The 15,060-nt window shown below is 37.1% G+C and overlaps 1 protein-coding gene across 15 annotated transcripts in view; it reads right to left on the reverse strand.

Moving 5' to 3' along the window:
• Window positions 1-15,060, reverse strand: part of PAK3 (p21 (RAC1) activated kinase 3) — a 291,376-nt gene that overhangs the window by 93,937 nt on the left and 182,379 nt on the right. For all 15 annotated transcript variants that reach the window (XM_017502175.1, XM_017502172.2, XM_017502164.2 and 12 more), the window contains one exon: window positions 4,054-4,256. In XM_017502175.1, coding sequence (XP_017357664.1) covers window positions 4,054-4,228 — 175 coding nt within the window. In that variant the 5' untranslated portion in view covers window positions 4,229-4,256. The remainder of the gene's footprint in view (window positions 1-4,053; window positions 4,257-15,060) is intronic.

The raw sequence follows: 15,060 nt of genomic DNA on the forward strand, positions 1-15,060 counted from the left end.
TAAAATTGACATTGTGAAACCATAATGGCCAAATTTGGAAAAACCCTCAAATATCCAACAAAAGAAAATGGTTAACTAAACCATGATGCCATCCTATGGTGAAATATTATACATCATCGAAGATGATATTCACAAATACTTTGTTAAATGTAGGAAAATATTCACGATATAAATGTTAAGTACAAAAGCAACAAAACTGTATGCATTATAATCCTTTCCATGTGAAAATTATATATGTGCATATATAGTCATAGAAAATGTCTGGAAATAAATCCACCAAAACATCAACATTGCTTCTGGGATTTGTGATTATGGGTGGTTTTTATTTTTTTTCTATATGCTTATCTTTGTTTTCCAAGTTTTTTGCATTGATGAACGATTTATGATGAGAAAAAGAGGTACTAAGAAGAAAAATATCAACTTAGTTACCTCCGGCTTATAAAATTATAGGCAATTTTAATTTTCTTTTTAAATTTTCTATAATTGACATAAAAAGTTCCAGTTAGGGAGGAAGTTACTTATAAAAAAATAAAAGAATAAAAGAATTCAAAAATCTAGTTTTCTCAGTTGTTTGTCAATAAGTTCCAACATGCTACAAATATAATGATATCATGGTTATTCAGTACTTCCTAATTTTACTTTTAATAGCCATCTGGTACTTAGAATTAGTCAATTATCACAAATATTGTGGTATTTGTGCCAGATATTACTATCCTCACTTAACAGGTGATGAAACTGAGAAACCAGGTGACTGGCCCAAAGTCACAATAATCAGCGGCAGAGCTGAACATGAACCCAGGTCTCAAGGACCCAAGTCCAGTGCTCTCTCCATTAGTTCACGATTGACTGTGGTTAACCAGTTACCAAGAGACAGGAACACAGAAATAGTAATCCCTCCTTCCCCGTGAGAGTCAGGTTCCTGAACAACCCCCAAGATAAGAGAATGCAGCTGAGGAGATCATGATATTGTAAAGGGGAAAAATTGGGCAAAAATGAGGTCGCAAGTAAACTGTTGAAAATCCTCATAAATTCTTTTATGCAGGTAAACAATAACAATAGTACATTACATAAAAAAGAATAATGAGTTTACATAGCTTAAATCAGTAAAAATGATAGGCTTTATACAGTTTCCATTTAGATCCTGAGACGATTTCCAGAGGTGATGAGGATGTATCTAGCACTCATTATGGTAGTGGCAAATGGGGGTAACAGAGAAGCAATGAAGAGAAGTGGACTGTTAATTTGTTCAATTCATGGATGGCTATACTCTCAGTCAGTGCAGTTGAATCCTGAAGTTATAACAACTTGCTTGGGCTTTATCTCTATCAAGCAAGTGATTTTAAGTGGCCCTTCTAAAGATGCTTTCATCTTCTCAAGTCCTTTTTGAAGACACCTTACGACTTCTGTATGGAGTTCTATTTAATCATTCAATCTTTGTCTGAAGGTTGCTTATTAGCTGTCCACTAATAGTATTTATATGGTACTACTTGATAATTTAGGCTTTTCTGAGGTTTCTTTCTTCCCAATTTAGTGTTTTAAAAAGACTCTTAGCACCTTTAGAGTCTAACTAAATCAAACTTTATCTGAAAGTGTTTTATCAGCTGTCCAGCAACAATATTAAATGGCACATGATTTAAGTTCTATTGAAGATAGTTCCTGTCCAATACGATTATGTTTGAAGGCATCATAGCACCTCTTTATAGAATTCTGCTACGTCACTCAAGCTTTGAACAGGTAAGATTTGACACATGTAAAGATGCCAATTTTAATTACCTTCGAAGGGAAGTTTTAGTCTTGTTCTAAAAATTTTTGCTCCTGTTTCTGATAGCTGTATTTCTTTCCATAGCCTCCTAATTGTCTTCATCAAAACTTGTCATAATAACCTCTGGAGTCAAGAAAGCTTCCTGAGGATCATCCTGTAGCAGCATTAACTTGAATCAGTGTCAACAGGTTCAGATTCGACTTGCACCAATGATTGCTCTTATGCCAAATGTTCATCCTTATCCATAGGTTTTTCTTGTCTTTGGGAAGGACCGAGGAAAGATATTTTCCCTACCTCTATCCAAGTCTTCTCTCAGGTCACATTAATGACAGGCTCTGTTATGCTATCTAATGCCTCTTTGGGAAGTTACGGCCCGAAAACCCATTTAAAATCAACAGCCAAACCTTCATTAAGGTTTGGTAATGCCATTAGTAATGGAATCTCATATACTAGGATCTTTAGACAGTGGAAACTTCGTGAGATTTTAAACAAAGTTATATATTATTTTAGAATAAGCCTTCCTGAATGGCTAGATCACACACTGATCAAAAGGCTGAAGAATCTGAGACATGTAGCTAGTTACAAAGACACCCTTACCATTAGGATGCATATTTGCAAATGTACTTGAAGCACCAAATAGAGTCAAGCATCAGCAGGACCTTAAATTCAAGCTATTTTTTTTTTCCTTTTAAGTAGTCTTGAACGTCCACAAGAAAGTACTGTTCAAGCCATCCCTTAAAGAGAGGAGGTTCCATCCAGGTTTTTCTGTTTGCTTGCCAGTACACGGGAAACTTGGCTCATTTATTTTCCCTGAGAGGGTTTGGGCACAGTTTTCTATAGAGCAGCAAGCATTTCACTATGAGGTCACCTGAAGTACTGGCAAAAACAAATGGAAATGTCAGCCTCTCTGATTTTGCTGACCTCAGCATCAGTGGGCTCTTGCTCTTCAGAAGTATTCAAAAGTTTTGAAAGCTTGACTGACATTCTCAATAGCACTAAAGATTTCTGCAGGCATGTAATCTTCTTCTTCAACCAATTCCTGAAGTTATGGTTAATACAACATGAGAGCTACAGGAACTAGTGGTTTGTTCTTTGGCACAAATGTCAAATAAGACCTGGTCTCCACGTTATGGTGCACATTACATTCCTCAAACCATCCCTTACTCCCAGCAATTTTTTTTCTGGATTCATTTCAGTGTCTAAAATACATGTCTTTGAAAACTCCTCTTGCATGGTCACAGATCCCTTGAATGGAATGTGGTTCCTTATTCTTTGCTTTATCTTCAACCCAGAGGTTTAACTTCATTTCCATATTTTCCATCCTTGGGTCATGAAGAACAAAGCATCTTTTAAGTTATGTGGGTGTACAAGAGGCAGTACTGTCCATACTAATAGTTTCAGCTTTCTTTATGGTATGAATTGCAGATTAACACTATATAAGTGACCTACAAAGCTATTTATTTTACCTAGAAGAAGTAGATTGAGAATGTCCTGTTTCTCTTCTAAAGACATCACCCTTCTTGCCCTTCTGACAACTTTCTATGGTGTCACTGCCCTTGTACTTGCTTCATATCTGTAGAAGCCATGTTTCAGCTTTATGCTAATTAATGCAACCTGAAAGTTACTTACTAGAGATTTCATATCTCTGCATGTCTCAAAGCATTAGCATATGATATTTAAGCACTAAATGGTATTATAAACACCAGAGGGATAATTTATAATATATTGGTATGCTACTTAGTACACATGGGGCTAACTATCTAGGGGACAAGATGTAGAAGAATGAGAATGGAAACAAATGACTCAGAAATGTCTTCCCGCCTACGATATAGTCAGAGAAATATTGTGTCAACGTAGACTGATTCCCATATACTGAATTCAAAATCTTCAGTTACCAAAAGGGTATACAGAAGTAAATCCACCTATACCCAAATTTCCAAAAAGAACAACTTACAGTTAGGGAGGGATTATTGTAAATTTTACTCTATATTATCAGAAAGAAAGTCATTGTTGATATATTCAAGACAGTACTGTTGCTATGATTACCCTTGGCTTAACACTATGAATTTAATTTTATGTGAAAGGCAAATATAGTGTAAATGTATTTTCTGTCAGCCTACAGTAAATCAATCAAGCATTATTCTCTGACAAAATGCAACCTCTGAAGATGTAGATGAAAAGGTCAGGCAGGCCCTGAATAGTCAATGCTCAAGAAACAACTACTTAAGAAAGAAAGTGAAAATGAAAGAATAAACTAGCCCCTTTTCAATGCCCGGCCACTGATACTTTACTTTTATCCCCTCCTCCTGGGAAGATAGAGCGAAGCCTGGCTTTCTTATTCTTCTCTTCAGGGGCCATGGGAAGTGGTTTGGAGCTGTGATTGAGTGCTGAAGAATCCCGGTTGTTACTATTCATCCTCAGTGGAGGAGCTGGGGGTTTCTCTTCATTATCCAGGCCGTCAGACATTTTCCGTTAACAACCAATTTCACAGCTCCTGAAGAAAAGGAGGGAAAAGACAGGAGTTGAGGGAGAAGAGGTCTAAAAACAACCTAGTAAATATGGGGATTCTAACATTGGTCTCATGTTTTCTGAGGCTTTTTGTGGATCGTTTTTAGGAGTTTCTTTTCTGGAGGAAAGGAAGTTACCGCCCAAAAACCCTGATGCAATTTTCAAAAAAGGAAAGTGAAGGCAGTAATTAATGGCTTTTCAAATGTTATAAAAACACATAAGTCCCTTTGCTTTTCCCACATTGAAGCTCTATTTTCTGTTCCCCATTCACAGTGTTTTAACGAACAATTTACAATCTTATTTTAAAATTCTATACTGATGATTGTTAAGGGTCAGGTGATCAGCTTCCTCAGAGTTTGGAACTGACACAGGTTTGGCTGTTGATTTTTAATGGCCCATAACAATGACTTCTTAGCTGCTTTAACATCAAGATGTCCTTGGTATTTATTTCTTACATGTGTGTACCTCATTTACAAAATGCACTCCCCTGCTTATATGGTAATTAACTGAGAAACAATCCCATAGATCTGGAAGTTTCAGCAGAGTTGGAGTGTGCTGTTAGGGTAAATGTAAATGACGTTCCATATTCTCCCAAGCAGGCAGAAGATGAAGGTGGCAAATGTCAGAGGGCCAGTTCCCGAGGAGACACCATAACCTTACTCCCTGCCACATTTTATGTCCTGGAAGAAGGAACAAGGGAGGTGACAGAAGTAGCTAGCTGTAAGATCCAGTCTGGGTTTTAGGAGCTCATTTGCTCTTAATTTCATTACTATTTAGTATCTTGTGTCTCTGTCTGAGTGTATTCAGTTTTCATTCCAGGAGGATTTATTACCCAGGAGGATAAAATAAACTGGAAAAGCATGGATTCCGCAATGAAATGTTTATCTCCAGGTGTTTTCCTACTTTAATTCAAGTCCTTCCATAAGGTCCTGACCCCAGCACAAGTCAAGTACTAATAGTACCTTCCAAATGAATCCCCAGTTTGATTTCAAGGAAAATCAAATCCCTTTAAAACTGCATCTCTGTAAATTTATCAAGTATTCCCTGGTACTAATTTAGGAACATAACAACTCTCCAAACATGACTCAGCATATCACTTTGTTCCAACAACATTTGCTATGAACAAACCCAAGAACAACAAAAACAAAAGCAGGGGTCTAATCATTAACTTTGTGTTGTGCTGAAAACTTATCTATCAATACTTTCTAGTCATTCAGTGGTTATAATGTGTTTATTACGCTCAGTAATGCACTCTAAGTTACATCACGTTATGTAGAGTAGTTTAAAAAATTCATTTTGTTCTAAATTCTCTCAAATACATACAGTCTGGAATTACTCAAGAATAGATTATCAATTAATAGATTCACTGTCTGCACAGGTGATTACAACTAACAATTAGCTTAATCTTGATTTAAACAGGAGATCTCTTTTTGTTTTGCTTAACTGTCATGCCCTGCATTATCTTAATGAATTAAGACCAATTATTTTTTTAGTAATCAAAATAGTGAAAATACTAAATAATAAATGGCTTTTCACTATCACCAACAATTTCATAAACCTCACATTTTCCTATTTAGGTAAAACTACAGAAAAAGTACAATGAAAAAGTAATTGTGATGTCAAGGATAAAGTATATTCATAGATACTACTGGTACTAGCATAAATATTTTAATTAGAATATGAGACCAGTACTAATGTGTCTGCATTATCCTTTATATTTTATTTTTGCTCCTTCTAAATTCATAGTTTCTCTAGAATTAAAATGAATTTGAGACTGACTTCACTAGTGGCATTATTCTGCACTGGACAGGTTCATGGTTTTAATTTAGTCACAGAGAAAATTTGCCACCAGATACAAGGCATTAGTTTTCTCCTTAACATTTCTGTGTTCAAAAACTATTAACAAATACGAAATGATTACTACATAAATATGTATACAGATATACAAAATCTACCATGGTAAAACTAATGAAATTTGAAAGTTATTGCAGAGAAACTGAGTATTTTAAAATAGAAATACCCAGAAGACAAACTTCCAAAAAAAGTGTCTCACAGGGAGAGAGAGCCACCATTTTCTGGATGATATATATTTTCTGATGACATATTTAACTTGAGATGACAGAAGTCAGGGAAATGGGCCACACCACCTCTTCAAAATGATATACGAAGCTGATGTTGCATGATAAGACAAGAGTCTGGGCCAGCCAGGGTTTCAGCACAACTACAGAATTTAAAATACTATGCTCCTTTGTTCTTGATAAATAGGTGTGGCTGACAACAGAGTGGCCTTTTTTGTTTCTAATTACTCCATCTGACCAGAGACAGGTAGATGCCCTGCTTCTTTTCAGGCTGCCAGACTACCCTGATCTTATTTGACCCAAGTATAATGTAGGTTGGGAAGAAAGGAATACTTGCAATCTAAAACTCTAACTAAACTCTTCTATACTGAACTAAAAATCCTTGACCAAAAATTTAATAACACACATTTCCATGGTCAGTATCACAGACAGTCTGCAAAGGACTCAGCTTATGTGGCATACATTCCTATTGCCCACCAAACTGGAAGTGTTTCAATGTCAGTCAACTCATCAGAGCATCATAAGAGGAGCTGGAATACCCCTTTTACAAAGACGGAAGTGAAACTGAGGAACCTATGCCCAGTTCTACACTAGAAACTTAATAAAGCATGAACCAATCAATCTCTGTTTTCCTAGACAGTTCAGATATGGTTTTAATTATCTTGATGTCACTTTGATTCTTTACTAACCATTACAAGGCACAACCAATCATCCTCTGCTAATGATTTCAGATAATTCTAACTTGGTGTTGAAAGAATAGTACAGGAGGTTCTTGGTATTTTAACTCATCTTCAAATCATGTGCCTCTAAGCACATTTTTAGAAGACCAATGGAGAAAGGGTAGGGATCTGCAAGGAATCCTTGCAGTTAAAATATCTGTTTCACAAGTGGGAGGTATCTCCTACTATTCCACAAACATATTAAAAAAAGGATTTTATTATGTTATGTTTATAAACAATGCCAATCTACTTAGCCATGTGTTCCCCTGAGACAGCTTTCTATAAAGGATACTATTAATGGATTGCTGGTTCAATCTGCCTATGATGTCATTATTTCCAAGATCTTGAAAGAGACTATTTTATTTGGGGTGGCTGTAGGCTTTATTTCAAGAACTGTACAAAAGCACCATTATTCTCCAGGAACCCAATAAAAAAACTATTTTATCTTTAAAGTTCAACTGTTGTTTATGTCTATAACAGGACAGAAACTTGTAAGTGAGTAGCACATTAGATATACCCACAGGCTTTTCATTTTACTTTTAAAGGTTGGCCCTTAGCATTGCGGAGCTGACTTTAATGGATAACCAGCAACAGTTTGTACCTGTTCACAAATTGATTTCATACTTGACCACTAGGTTTTTCAGAGACAATTCAAATTGCTTTTGTGTATGGGGTATATTTTTTTATTCAACCCTTAGGACTTAATGTGGTTTAGCAATGCTCTGTAATTACACTTGCAATTCATCAGCAATAAGACATAAGCCTCTTGTTTCATGATAAGCAAGGAGCCTAAATATCCTTTTTTCTTCAGAGTACTAGGAGAGATTACCTCTCTCTTTCCCTGTCTTTCCCTCTCCCATTCTGCCCACTCCCCAGACAAGTTTGAAGGCATGTACATACAGGAGCACACATGAACACATACAGAGGGTCCTTCATTAACCTGCCTTGACACAGAGCTTTATTGCAAAGGATTTTAGAGAAAAAAACTATTACCAAGGTGTATGGCAACTATAAATTAAATGATTATAAACAATTGTCATTAGTCTCTCATTCCTCCAAAATGCATTATCTTAACCAGTGAAGTGCCAAAATTGGACAGTCAGGGAATGCTGGGTAGGTGAAAAAAAGAAAGCCACCAACTTGTGCAGATCCAGAAGTCAAGGGGAAAAATAGGTAATCAACTATACTCTAGTTAATTTGACTAAATTTCACACTATGGCCTATGTGTTGGTTTGAATACAACCAAAAATGCCAATTGTGTCCATTTACTACAAGCACTCTACCCAAGTATCTGAAGGATGAGAATCCAGAAATACTAGTTGTACAGCTTGCAGGACCATCTATTAAGCCAAGAGCAATTGAAATAAATATTTTTTTTTATCAGATCACATACTATCAGATAAATAGAAACAACTATATATCTGTATTATTGTCTGCTTTCAAAATAGACATAACTATTTATTTTCATATTTTCCCAATGAAAAATTAACACTGACCTCCTTTTAAAAATAAAAGCCCAGGTTAGCACATGTACAGTCATGATCTAACAAACCCAGTAGTAAATCTTCAAAACCACCAGCCATACAAGGCTATTATCACAAATCTGAGTACACCAAGGTTGTTTTATGCCCTTTTCATAGCAAAGGAGATGATCAAATACAGGACTGAGCTGCTGACTAAGGGAAATTTCCAGCATCTGAAGATTTCTAGTGATTTTTCAGACCTTAATGCCTATAACATGCTAAGATGCCAAAGCAAGCATTTACAGGGAAAAGAATGAACCAGATCTGGGTCTCCTAGCAACTCTGAACCCACACTACCGTTCCCAAACTAGGTGGAAAAGGGACAGCCCAACCACTAACTATAGCCAACTGGATGGGCCCAAATCCATTTTTATCATCTTTTCTCAAATTGCACAGCCATTATCCAAGTCACTCCCCTCATGAGATCATAAGTTCCTTGAGGGTAAGAGCCCCTCAGTCATAAATATACACTTATATACTACTAATACAATCTCTTGTTCCCAATAGACATTAAATACATGTATGAAGTAACAAAATGGAACTCTATACATTCTATGTATTTGTTACAGCTATGAGTTTTTCATAAAGTTGCATAAGCCTATAGGCCTAATTGTAACAGGTCAGAGACAAGAAAGCATATTTGGAAATATCAGCACTAGTCTAACTGCCAAGTAGTTGGGCATTATTTCAAAGTCAGCTTCCATCTGATTACCAACACCTCACTTTAAAACATATGACTTTGTAATGTCCAAAGAGCTTCCATGTCTTGCTCTTCTTTGAACCTGACATCAGTGCTGTGAAGAAGAAAGTATCATCTCCATTTCTTAGATGAGGAATTTACGAGCATTGAGTTTAAGTACTTGCCAAAGGTCACAAGTGAAAAAACTGAGAACAGTATCCAATCCCTCAGCTCCCGAACTGGTCAATTCCCTTCCCAGTACATCAATACAATGCATATCCAAGTAAATCCACAAATGCACACAGACTCTTCATATATACATCTTTATCCTCCTAAAATATTAATACAACTGGTCTACTCTTTTTATTTCAACCCACTTCATGCTGGTACTTACTTATTTCAAATGGCTTTTCCCATTCACACAAGGCTAGGTAATTTACTGACAAAACTCCAACAGGTTTCGTTGACCAGTTGTACCAATTCTTAGATGGCCTGGTTTTGGAGCTTGCCTCTTCTGGGGCACTCACGAAGGGAACTTTGCTATCAGAGACAGGGGTGTGCTGTTTCAGAGAGCCTCACTAGGGAGATACCATTACAGTGTGTAATGGAGGGAAGCCAATTCTAAGATCATTTGATCAGAAGGAGCTGAGCTACTTGTTAGGCAGGAGATCTGCAAAAGTAGCCAGACAAGCTAGAGAGGCACTAGCTCTTTTTACAGCTGCCTAGTTTCAATCTTAGATCATGTAAGAGATAGCTCACGCTGACATACATACAAGCACACTCACACAGCATACATTCATGTTCTCTCTCATACAAACAAGCAAATGAGGTCAGTTCTGCTGTAATGTTGTTTTTTGCTAATATTTTTTGAGTGACTTCCATTGTTTTCAGCAGGAACTTGACACTAATCGAGTCCAAGAAGCCACCATATTATAGTTGCAGATTTCATGGACAGGTTGCAAATAAGGAAGTTAATAGGTGTAGTCCAGCATCCAGACTCCATATACTGCATAGAAGGAACAAATCATTCTTTTTCTTTTTTAAAATATAGTTCTTTTTAGAATGACTTCTTAAGCTCCTACACATATGCAGCGCCATACTTTATTATTCATTGTATATGGTGCATGAGCTAATGCCCAGAAAATGCTAATGATTATCTGACATGTACTTATATGAGCAAGCTGATGCATTATTACAGGTTTCAGCTTTCTATTTCCAATAATGATGCTTCCAAAAAGAGAAAATAAGATCTGTAAAGAATAGAGGTAGAAATACTTCAAGCATTAAAAAACCAAAAGTAATTACCCTAAAAGATGCCTCAAAGAAATTGGTGGAATAAAAAGAAAAAGGAAGCAAAACCTAATAAGAAAACATTTCCTAGTTCTCCAAGAACATAAAATCATTGGAAGTATTTAGATGGAACAACTTAGATACAGACTAACATCCCAAGCAAGCAGGATATGGCAAACTAATGTCTTGAGTCTGCAGAGGTCTCACCACTGTCTGTTACTATGCATGGATAACGATTACACCCTTCATTGATCCACACCAGTGAAATATCAACAAATGCCCTCAAATTAAGCTCCAAAATTCAATTCCTGAATTTCCTAGAGATTTCTGCATACCATAGAGGTTCCTGAATGTTGCTTTTCAACCTGTGTGTCATGGCTCATCATCTTAGGTTCTTGCTCTATTCCCAATTTCCCTATACCCAAGTCAGCTTTCTACAGGGAAGGTGCCCATTTCACATCTGAAGAGAAGAGCTACCTGGGGCAATGGAGATTTGTTATTATTTCTAAACTAGGAACTCATATCAATTTAGCAAATTCAGTTCACCAAAAACGTGACTTCGTGCTAGAACTGGAAGTTAAAGAATTTGAACTGGTGTAAAATGCAGCAACTCTTCCTCAAGTTTTTGCCCCTTGACCTAAGTTTACATGCCCATATTTTAAAAGAGTTGAGCATGCATTTCAACATTTGAGAGCTATGTTTATGAAGAGAAAATAACATCTATTAAAAGCAGGCTTTCCTAAAATACTGAAGGAAGAATGGAACACGACAAGACTTACTTTCTATCTATTCTACTTCACAATGGTAGGGGATAAACGTTCAACTGACAAGGGCCTTACTTGTAGGAATTCCCCATCTTTGAGCCCACGAGACAAATGTTTTGCATTACAGAAAACTTACATGAGAATTTGAAAAAAAAGATGATGATACACCCAAAGCAGTCTCTTTAGAAATTAAAAGCCTGATCTGAAGGACAAACTCATGATTGAGTATGTTGATTTTCCCATGGCCTTTCTGTGCACAGCTTACACAAGCTCATAATTTGCAAGTGGCTGAATGTTTATTACTTTACTACCTGGTTGCAGCTGTTGCTGCCCACCTATAGAATATATGGCTCATCATTAGTTCATGCTAGAGTAGGTGTCTACCCCAGCACAAGATCAGCTTTACTTCTCTAGTGTTCATACACATACAAAGCAAAGACTGCTATGTGCCTAAGTCTTTCTGTGGACCTGGGAAGCCCCCAAGCTGAGATCACAGGGACCAGCCCTCACCACAAAGGAAGGAAGATAGGGTATTTTGGGAGGAAAACTGCATATAAAATAGATCAGGGCTTGGTGCAAGGAGCTGAAATCAGCAGGCCTGAGGGTAAATTGGTCAGTAGTTCTTGAGTCATTCCTGTGAAGCCTATACTGTAGCCTAGAGTACATTCTGACAAAAGCACTGGGCAGAGAGAAAGGGGAGGAAACTCAGGTGTTCATAATAAATGTATATACCTCTGTATCAAATGATGCCCATCTTAGAGTGCTCTTTATTCTTCAAGATTGAGTCTGATAAAACCCCTATGTCATAGCACTCCCAATTATGCCAGTCAATCACCAGCTGGTTTCGTGGTCTTCAGTAGATCACCTAGGCATGCCCTATACTCTTCTGCACAGCTTAATAATAAAGGTCTATAGGTCACACAGCTTCATAATGAGAGGAAAAGAAAAGATCTTATGTCAGCCCAACATTCCTTTTTACAGGAAAATATACTAACTAATACTTTCTCCTTGTTGATTTCTGGTTGACTTTCGTTTCAAAACATCCTGAGCCCCAAGCAGAGAGGCATCACTCTGAGGTGTCAGATAGTAACTCCAAGAACATATTATTGAGGTCCCTCAAATAACCCATCTGTGCAAGAATTCACTTACTCAAACCACAAATATTTACCAGTGCCTATGTGCTAGGCATCATACTAAGTAATGGGTATAAGGAGATAAATAAGTGCCTAGCTCTGAATGAGGTTATAGGCTCCAGTAGTGAGTTTCATTCCTGGCCACACATTATATGTAAAATGTATGTCAATACAGACAAAAATAGAACTACAAAACAAGTAAGGATAAGTACGTTGCAAAATGAGAAGTAAAATTTTAAAAAGAGGAGCTATAGCACTTCAGAAGACGGCAAGACTCTCTTCACCTTATTTCTGTATTAGAAATTACAGTACCACGCACAAGGAATGTGTTTGATATTGTTCCAGGGAACACAGCTGCCTGGCCTTACATCCCCCAATCACCAACATTCATATGTACCAGGTATTATGTCAGGTATATGGAGCTTATAAAGAGAGATGAATAAAGACAAATCTGTATCTTCAAAGAGCTTCTAGTCTAGTGAGGAAGGCAGACATGCATATATACAATAAGAATACAGTGTGATACAATCTAGGTAGGCACAAGATGCTTTGAAGGGACAGAGCAGGAAGGATAGCTAATATTCCCAGAGGGGTCAGAGGATATAGCACTTGAGCAGGGTATGGAAGGATGAGCAGGAATTCAATAGGATTTGAAAGGTAGGAAGCACTAGGTTGGTGTAAAGTATTATTATTCAACAGTATATTTCAACCAATGAATACTTCAAACATGCTAGATTAGGTTTCTTAGCCTTGGGCCCCTGTTTCTGCTGGACTGAATGGTATTGGTACTCTATAAGTAAAAGAATAGATCTCAAAACTCTGGAAGAAAATAATATGTGTAAGGCTTAAAAGGATTTTTAGAACTGTATCCATATATAAACAGAAGAGATCTCTTTGGGGAAATTTATTAGGCACATAACACTCGGAAAAAGAAACCTACCTTCCATGTTACATTTAAGAACTAACTTTCATCTTGTTAGGCAGACTTAATTTGGGGGGTTGATTTTTATTTAGGTTTTTTATAAACCCCAAATAATTGTTTCTGACAGGAAGAATGACTAATCCTAGCTCTACTTCTGGATTTTTCTGTGGTCCTGAGAAAATCATTAAACCTTCATAAATTTATTCATCATTTACATAGTATTTATTATGTGCAAATGTAGGCATTGGATACATTGAAAGGACTGTGGAAGAAGGGGAGCTAATGCTTGGTACTTGAGCAGGGTATTAAAAGAAAGTAGGAGTTCACCAGGTTCTAGGGTGAGAGATGAACAAAGTTGCTCCTGCCCTTCAAGAGACTTAAAATGTAATAGACGTCAGCCATGATATCTCAGTGCAAAGATGAGAAAAGGTTGCTATGGGAGGACAGACAGAGAGACTCCCAACAGCCTGAAGGAGGAGGCTTCACAGGGGAAGTACACTTGAGTTGAATTAGGAAGAACAATTAATCACGCCATTTTTCAGGTCAAGCAACAAGGTATATTAAGGAAATCAGGGACAAAAAAGAGGAATGGAAAAAATAAGATCCATAGAGACAAACTAAGAAGAGTTTAATATGCCTTTCTACAAGGGTTGGACTCTTCTTGTGTATATGAAGAAATTTCAAGTAGTGAGATAGCATGATTAACTTTGAATTTCAGGACTATTACTCAGATGACAATGTAGCAGATATCTAAGGTTGAAGACTTGGGAAAGGTTTTTCCTATGGAGTCAGATGTTACAGGTAGCAACATGGAAATCATTTTGAAAACTGACAACACTAAGGTAATTGGTCAGAAAAGAGGAAGCACATGCAGCATGGGAATTGGAAGACATGAGAATAGAGATGTCAAGAGAGGTCTCTACAGTGGACATTGGCTAAAAATGGTAGAGATGCTAGGCTTGACATGATTAACTGTTCTCAGGACCCCAAATGGAAATCAGGGTAGAAATATATTTATATGTCAAGAGGCCCAGAGGAGTATGGGAGGCCTAGTGGTTTTTGTAGGCTTTAGTTCACATTTGGGATTCCAAATGGAACTATGCCTCGTTTTTCATATTTGTGAAATGAAAATAACCAAATACCTTAGAATGGGGGTGAAAAACAACTATTGAAGTTAGTGTGCTGATACAAATATGAATATGTTGGAACACCCTTGTATTAGCAACCATTAGACCACTTGTAATAATTGCACTCTAAAGAGAATAAGAACAAATTATTCTAATATTTTTGGCCAATACAACAGCACTTATAATAAGTTGTGACAAGTATCACGTTGGGGTCACAACCTGAGACCTCAATCATGTCGGAGTCACCACCTGAGATGTCGCTCACCACCTGCAGAGGTCTGTCCTGCAGACCCTGACTCAATGACAGATGAATGAATACACTCGCACACACTAGTCTGAGTGGGCTAGGGATGGTCGTTGGCTGCTTTCAGAAGATGACTGCAGCTAACCGACCCTCACTCCCTGTAACTGCTCACATTTATTCAGGGTAGATTTAACAACAGAGGTTCTAAGTCAACATGCCTGTGGATAATTAACATGGTTAAAATAGGGGTCTTACCAATGATAAAAGCTTTAGGTTCCAGGGGCCCAGAGTAAACACCATTAATGGGTAAT

The sequence above is a fragment of the Cebus imitator genome, unplaced genomic scaffold (genome assembly GCF_001604975.1).
Source record: "Cebus imitator isolate Cc_AM_T3 unplaced genomic scaffold, Cebus_imitator-1.0 Scaffold292, whole genome shotgun sequence".
Lineage (NCBI taxonomy): Eukaryota > Metazoa > Chordata > Mammalia > Primates > Cebidae > Cebus > Cebus imitator.